Source organism: Meleagris gallopavo, chromosome 22 (assembly GCF_000146605.3).
Source record: "Meleagris gallopavo isolate NT-WF06-2002-E0010 breed Aviagen turkey brand Nicholas breeding stock chromosome 22, Turkey_5.1, whole genome shotgun sequence".
In the NCBI taxonomy this organism is placed as follows: domain Eukaryota; kingdom Metazoa; phylum Chordata; class Aves; order Galliformes; family Phasianidae; genus Meleagris; species Meleagris gallopavo.
In genome coordinates, this window is record NC_015032.2 from 907,093 (window position 1) to 914,615 (window position 7,523).

The following is a 7,523-nucleotide window of genomic DNA, read 5'->3' on the forward strand; positions in this document are numbered from 1 at the left end:
TCTACCAGCCCTAGGTCCATCCTTTAACACTTGTGCAGCAGCAGTGATAGTTGGTGTGCATGGAGGGGATGTGCAAGCCACGGAGGAGGTTTTGGTGAAAATAAAAAGCTGTGTTGTGTTGACATGCAGGGATTTTGCTTAGCACTGCTAACATTGCATAAGGCTGTTGATATGCAGACCTCAGCCTTCTCAGAAGTCCCTTGGAATCAGTGTAGGTAACACGTTTCTGTTTGGGCTTTTTCCAGGTGCCCTGCCTTGCTAGTGGTTGGTGACAATTCGCCTGCCGTGGAAGCAGTGGTACGTACACAAACATAACATTTAACCCAGAGAACATTTAGCAAACAGTCTTACCCAGCAGTGCTTTCAGCTTGCCCAGAACTAGCTACAGAAAGTCTCTCTTTGTCCAAAGCTCTTTTTTTCTCCCCCCATCTATTGAGAACAGTCAGCCATTGGTGGGAGAGCTGAGGCTGGGGAGACCTGACAGCCCTGCGGGGTAGCTCTGATCTGAGGATCTGAGTGATAAGAGTACTTGTGCCCCACGTGTCGTGCTTAGCAAACATTGGAGACCCCTTTCAGGAACTTGTATGTTTCCCTGAGATCTTCCAGGGTGCTGCCTGGAGTTCAGTTTTCGATTCATGAGTTGCTGTTCTGCTGTTATACTGAGGCTACTTGAGGTTTAAAGAGAAGCTGTTGTGACTCTGTTGTGGCGGGTAATGTAGAACTCTGCAAGAACACCATGTCACAGGGAAACTAACAGCCAGTAGCTTCTCCTTCCTGTTGTTATCTCTGCAGACACCAATAACCACTTCCCTTCCAGCATAATTACAGATGTGACTTGGCCCAGTGCAGAGGGGTTGTGGTGCCCTTTAGCAGGAGATCGTGTGGAGGCCGGGGGCTTGTTGAAGAAGTTTCCTTAAGGAGCTTGGAAGAATGTAGGAATTTTCTAAAGCAGTAGCTCGGACCTGAGAGCTGTGCATGGAGAACTGATTCAGGGCCCTCTCTCGTTGTGGCCTCCTGCCTTTTCACCAGTCTGGAATGTATAGAAATCAGAGATTTTCTCAAAGTTTTGACTTCACTGGGATGATATCCCTGAGGATTCTCACTGCCTCCCAGCTACAGCTGTCAGAGGGGATAGGATCTTCTGGATCTCCTGCTCTAGAGCTGCTGTTCCTATAGGTCCCCACCTATTCACTGTTGACAGCAGGACTACACAGAAGAGGTGGCCATGGGCTCCTTGCCTGGCTGGGGAATTGTGATCTCCTTCCATGCTGCACAATTCAGAATTCTGTTTCTCTCCCAGTTTTGCTGTTAGAGCCCAGGGGAGTCAGATGTTGGGGATGCTTTCCCATTAATTCACATCCCCATCTCTCTGAACGGTCATGTTCTATTGTCACAAGGTCCAGTGGATTAGAAGACCTGCCTTTCCTCCCTGCATCTTCATTCACTGTTCCTTTCCTACCCCGCTATCTTCTTTCTTGGTCAGTCCTTTCTGGCTTTGGAGAAGCTTCTGTTGTGGAAATCCTTTGCCTCTGGTGGTACAGCTGCCCCATGCTTTTCTTCTGACTCTTTGAAGTTTTCTGTTATATTATATACCTCTTTCCTCCTTTTATTTTAGGTTGAATGCAATTCACGTCTTGATCCAACCAAAACTACCCTTCTGAAGGTGAGTGCTATTCCAGAATCATCCCAGCCTGCAAAAAGACATGCTTTTTTTTAGTGAGCCAGCTCCACTTATGTTTGCCTTCCGTGTGTTTAGCTTCAGGAGGTTTCTGGACAATCACTTAAAGCTGTGTTCTTCCTCTGGATGGAGACAGACTCAGGAGAAAAGAGTTTGTCATCAGGGGATCCCTGGTTCCCTACTAATCTAATGAGAATTAGCAGAGGTGCCCTGTCTCGACCCTGCTCACTGCCAGCAACATCATCCCTTTTCATAGCTTTCTACCAGTCCACCCCATCTTCACCTGTAGTTCCTCAGCGTGCAGCATGTATAGAATTGTAACACACCAGGTGTGGGAAGAGCAGCAGATGTTGGGTTACTCCTTAGCTTCTAGAGTATGGGCTGAGATTGCATGGTAGTGCAGCACCCAGGACGCTGAGTTTTTTCAGCAGCAAGCCCCCAGAAAACATACCACTGGGTCTTGCTTTGGCTTTAGAGATGAAATGTTAAAAAAGTGCCTAGTGTGGCAGTGCAGCCCAGATGGGTGGGCAGTGCTGGCCCCGTCCTGCAGTTGCCGTGGGGTGGGACGAAGACTCAGCGTCCTTTTGTTTCCCCTGCAGATGGCTGACTGCGGAGGACTGCCCCAGGTGGTTCAGGTGAGAAACACCTCCCAGCTTCTCCATGGGATTTGATTTGTTCAAAGCCCTTCACTTTGCTCACACTAATGCCTCTTTTTCTGTTTCCACAGCCTGGCAAGCTGACTGAAGCCTTCAAGTACTTTGTGCAGGGAATGGGCTACAGTAAGTGGCAAAGGCAATTTTCTGGTTTGGAGTGGGTTTTTTCTGAGGGGAACTCAGCCTTTTTGGTCCATCTGAGCCCATTGGCATCTGTGTCCCCACTCATAAGTTAGTGTGGTTGCCAGGACATCCATCCGTGCTGGAAAATCAACTACTGCTAACGAGTCAGTATTGTTCCCTTATGCGTGTTTAATCCGCACCACCCTTTTTGGTTGGTTGCTGGTGTTGATAAAATGTTGTAAATCTATGTTTGTTCAGAGAAGTGTGCTTGCAAGGACAGCAAATCTTCAGACATCTTCTGTGCCACCTTCTCCAAAGGGGAAGGAGTTAGCACAGCCTCATGCTTGTGATGGGTATGTGAGAGTTCTGCCCTGTGGCTCCTCCCCGTGCATGGAGACGAAAGACATCGTGTCCTGAGTTCACTTGCCCTTGGTATTCCAGAGACTGAGGTTCTCAGGAGAAGAGCTTCTTGGTGCATTTAATAACTCTGTCTCCATTGCAGGCCCCTTGGCACAGCTCTGCCTTGCCTGCCAGGGGCCAGGGCTAGAAGATCCCTTCTGTTGATGGTAGACCTTCAAAAGTTAGAGTTACAGGAGGGTTGGTTCCCATGGCTAGTAACCACTGAGCATGGGCACTGTGGTGCTCCTATTGACCTCCATGTGGCCAGAGATTCTTTGCCAGCTCATGGGTGTCAGGGCTCAAAGAGAGCTGTCCTTTTCCCTAGTGCTGTGTGTAGCTGGCGTGAGCATACTGGGGCAGTCTTGTTCTCCGAGCCTGTCCAGAAGAGCCTGAGCCTTTAGAGGAAGACGTAGTGTGAAAAAGCCCCATTAATCTCACAAGCTTGAGAACGTTTCCATGTTCAAGTCTCTTGTGCTCCTAGTGCTAATAGAGTCAGCAAGTGCTGTCATCAGAGTGGAGATGTCAGCAGGACTTTGGGAGTCAGATCTCTTGTCAACAGGATGTGTAGCACAGGGGAAGGATAAGTGGTAATTTTCTACTTCTGGAAATTGTAGCTAGTCCCAGAGCTGTTTTACCAGCTTTGGTTGGCAAGACTGTGCAGGAGTGCTAAGCATGGGCCAGCAGGTCCTCCCCTAAGAGCAGAGCAATAGCTCAGCAGCTTGTCACCTCTACAGCTGCACAGACCAACTCTCCAACAGCCTTTCTTGTTTCTTGTTTGTTGGCTGAAATGGTTGGATGTATCCATGCTGACACTGCAGACGGAAAGTAAAGCCTTGCTCGTAGCTGGAATCTGATGCTATCAACTCTAGGAAAGGCAAGAATTTCTGTTCAGTATTCAGAACTGCGGAATAATACTGCAGTTTCCCCACCTCAGGAAAATTTTGTCTCTACTGTGCAGTTGTGTTTCAGTGGTGGGGAGGTAAGGTCACCAAGTGCACTGCAGCTTTCAGCTAACATCACTGGAGAGATTTGAGCCAGGTAGACTTTTGATGAGATGCTCATTAGCAGCTGTTTTCTCAAATAGCGGGAGCTACAGCGTAGTGTGTGAGCTGGGAGTGGAAGGGAAAGCAGCTAGGGATCCCAGGAGCAGTGCAGCTGGTGGTCATGCTCTGCAACTAATTGGCTCTTTCCTGTATTCATCCCTTTCCTTGTCTCGTGTTGTTTCCAGTCCCTTATGTGCAGCTCAGCCACCTAAGCACTGAGTCAGGTACCTTCAACTGTGCATCTGCCTTGGCCCAAGTCTGTGTACTGAGTTGAATGATTCTTTGGGTGCATTGCTCCGTCTCAGCATGTCCTGCTGGCCTGCTCTGGGCTAGGCTGATCCATCGTACAGCGTGTTTGCTATGGTTTTTCACCTTTCATTTGTATTTTGTTGATTGTTGCATGATTTCAGTTCTGTGGTTTTCAAGAGTGACGAGACTGACTTTCAAAAGGTCACTTGTACAACAGCTGCCTTGGTTTGCACACACTCACCGTGACTGCGCCTGCAAATGATCAGTTACACTTCTGGCATTTGCTCACCTTGGACCTTTTGAAATTGGGCCTTAAACATCTTGCTTTAGACGTGCAAAGACTTAATTTTGGCAATGAAGAATGAGTTTTCTTCCTAAGGGTATAGCTCTTTCTGCGCTTACCCAGCAATACATACTTTGGTGACCATGGTACTTGCTCTGAGCCCGTGAGCTTCCTCCTTTTGTAAGTCCTGCTCTTGTTCTCTCTTGCAGTGCCAGCAGCTAGTATGACCAGGCTGATGCGCTCACGTACTCACTCCTCATCTAGCGTGGGCTCCGGGGAGAGCATCCGCAGCCGGTCTCACGCCAGCAACCATGGTGAAGGCAGTGCTGGAACCCCAGATGGAATTGATCTCCAGGATGCACCTCAAACCATGGAAGTATCCTGTTAAGCAGGAGTCCCTCTTCTGGATTCAGACAATTCCACTCGCCCCACTGAACCCACTCAGAATCTAGCATTTCATACAACGTGGCATTAACTGTTCTCTCTAACTTGTGCATGCCCATCTGAGCTGCCACCTCCTTAGTAGTCTGTACTTGGCATTACTTTGGTCCTTTCTGTATGCCCTTGGTATCAGAGCCTCTTTACAACCCGTTTAACATTCTGCAGTCTTAGTAAATCACGTTACTGTACATGCTGGTACCATCTCCTGTCTGTGCTGTATATCAATCCAGATGACAGCCATTGTTTCCCCTGTTCATTTATATATAATTTCTGTGGCTTTGTGAGGTTTTAGAATTGCTTTCTAGTTGTGCTTCTGCTAAAGGACCCTTGTGGTGCAGTTGGAATGGCATCTGTGGGACATGGGAAAGCAAGACCATGATGATATGACGCTCAAAGCACTGGAGGCAGAGCTGTGCCTGGAGCACGGAGCCCACCAGGGGGTCTTTGTGTTCCAGGATTCGTGGCATGCCAAGCAGCTGTGGGAAAACCAACAGTCAGAAATACTGTTGTGGTCTCATCTCTGTATGTGTGTTAAGAAGGAGCAGAGTGATTTCTTACCGGAGCCTCCTGAAAGGGCAAAGCAATTAACAAGTGAACACTAACCGAGGTGCACTATTCATCAGAGTACAAGGGATTAAAGTGCAGCAGCTCTGGCCTCCAGGCTGTCCTGCCTGCAGGGAGCCGAGTGCAGTTAAGGCATAGTCACTGTTCTGCCCTGGCACGGGGGGATCTTTAGCATCAAGTAGGTTGTGGAATGGACAGCAGTGCCCCTCGCCATCCAGAGATCCCCCCATCTCCTGCACTGCCAATTCTGCCTCTCACTGCTGCCATCCCCAGGCAGGGTGTCTGCACAGAGACTTCGCTGAGGCTCAAGCAATGCCAGTGAATGTCAGTGACTGCCATAGGCCGTGTCCGTGTGACTCAGGCCAGCAGTTGAGCAGTGAATGCCTTTGTGCAGGTACTGTTCATTATCTTCGTGGAATTCACAGTTCTGCTGCCTTTTTGCATCTGTCTGGGTCACAGAGAGCAGGAAGGAAATGCCTGCTGTGTGCCAGGGTCTGGCTGTTAATGGGAGAAAAGGGATGAGTGGTCAGGATGCTGCAGGTCTCGATAGACGAGCAAAACATCCATACTTACCAGGTGAGCAGTCCTGACTCACTGGGAGGCAGCTCCCCCGAGGGTCACGCTCATGTTCTGCTCCATTTCAGGTAGGGAATAGGACCGGGAGGCTCTGCCTGAGGGGGACTTTGTACCGGTTATCAAATAAAGCTATAACTGAGTTTCATTGTTACCCTGCCTGCTCACCGTGTTTCTCTTGGCAGGGCCTGCGCTGCGGTGTTCCCTGTGAGAGGCACAGCCCGGCCTGGCAGGGCAGCCCTGGCCGTCCTGGGGCTGTCCTGGGGCAGGGACGTCTGCGGGCATCGCTGCGGGTTTGTGCCTGAGTGCACAGAGGAACTTCCAGCTCTGACTCTGATCTTCCAGCTCTCGGTTTGCCACCCAGAGTTGCCTCCAAAGGCAGCAAGTGCTGCGGCTGTCTGTCCTGCTCAACAGTTGTCCTGCAGGGACAAAGCAGAGGGTGCTGCAGAACGCAGGGTAAGCCCTGCTGGCTCTGTAACTGTGTGCATCCAGCCAGGTGTGCACAGAGCAGTACTGAGAACAGCCATTCATCTTCTGCTTCTCAGATCCAGTTTCTGCTCTCAAGATGACAGCCAGCTTGTGCTCACGGGGAGTATCTGGGGCTGAGAAGCGGTGAAGCTTTTGGTCTCAGGTTGGTCCTGGTCTGCGGCTCTGCCTGGGGTGAGCTCCGGTTCACACGTGGGGAACTCCCACTGAGATGCAGTGTTTTCCAGAAGTACAAACTGTCTGAAAGGTGAGAAACAGGAGGAGCTGCCCGGCAGGGTGAGCGTGAGGTCTGGTTGGGGGGAGGGCAGGCCGAGCCCTCGGATGCCAGGTGAAAAAAAATTAATCACTGCTAATTGCAAGTGCTGAATGTGTAAGAGGAGTCGCAGCAGGCATCACTGCCGGACGGCTGCACCGAGGGCAGCGGCACGTAGAAGTGATTCCTCCCCGAGTTCCCTCATGAAAATACACACTGAAGGGAACACAAACACAGCATTAAATGAGCAAAAGGAAACAACCGCACCGCGGGGCTGGCGGGATGGAGCCCGGGAGAGCAAACGGATGAGATTTCGGCATTTTGAAAGGGAGATAAGGAAGAAGGGAGCTTTGCTGCCGTGGCTGCTAAAGGGCACAGCTCTGCCGGGGCTCCGCGGTGGATCGAGGGCCGCGCTGCTTCTCCCTGCGCTGCCGGGCACCGCTCCGTGCCGGGGGCAGCCGGGCGGCCGAGCCGAACGCGGGGCGGATGCCGCCTGGGAAGCTCCGAGTGGGCGCTGGGCGCTTTTCCTTCTGATTAAAGCCGTGCGAGCGCTGCGGCCCCGGGCGGGAGGTGGGGAGGGACGTCTGGCCCCCGGGGGCTTTCGAGACACGGCAGCGACTCCGGTGATGGCTTCAAGGAGGAAGCTGGAGTGACCGCAGCAGCTTCTTTCCCCCCGCGCATCTGTTGTCGTAACTCGTGGGGGAACCGATAGAGGTGGGTGGGTACGGGGCCCTTCTCCTCTGCCGGACCTGAGGCTGCATCCCGGGCCGACCCGCGG

The 7,523-nt window shown here is 51.3% G+C and overlaps 2 protein-coding genes across 4 annotated transcripts in view; both read left to right on the forward strand.

The window, feature by feature from the left end:
- NDRG3 (NDRG family member 3) overlaps positions 1-6,160 on the forward strand; it is a 32,339-nt gene extending 26,179 nt beyond the window's left edge. For 2 of the 3 annotated variants that reach the window (XM_019622132.2, XM_010722229.3), the window contains exons 12-17: positions 246-297; positions 1,616-1,663; positions 2,278-2,313; positions 2,406-2,457; positions 4,082-4,120; positions 4,638-6,160. In XM_019622132.2, coding sequence (XP_019477677.1) covers positions 246-297; positions 1,616-1,663; positions 2,278-2,313; positions 2,406-2,457; positions 4,082-4,120; positions 4,638-4,816 — 406 coding nt within the window. In that variant the 3' untranslated portion in view covers positions 4,817-6,160. The remainder of the gene's footprint in view (positions 1-245; positions 298-1,615; positions 1,664-2,277; positions 2,314-2,405; positions 2,458-4,081; positions 4,121-4,637) is intronic. The other variant, XM_010722230.3, reaches the window with a different exon arrangement.
- Positions 6,161-6,251: 91 nt separating this feature from the next.
- Positions 6,252-7,523, forward strand: part of SLA2 (Src like adaptor 2) — a 4,568-nt gene continuing 3,296 nt past the window's right edge. The window contains exons 1-2 of the mRNA XM_010722231.3: positions 6,252-6,462; positions 6,552-6,739. The gene's annotated coding sequence lies outside the window, so the exon portion shown is untranslated. The remainder of the gene's footprint in view (positions 6,463-6,551; positions 6,740-7,523) is intronic.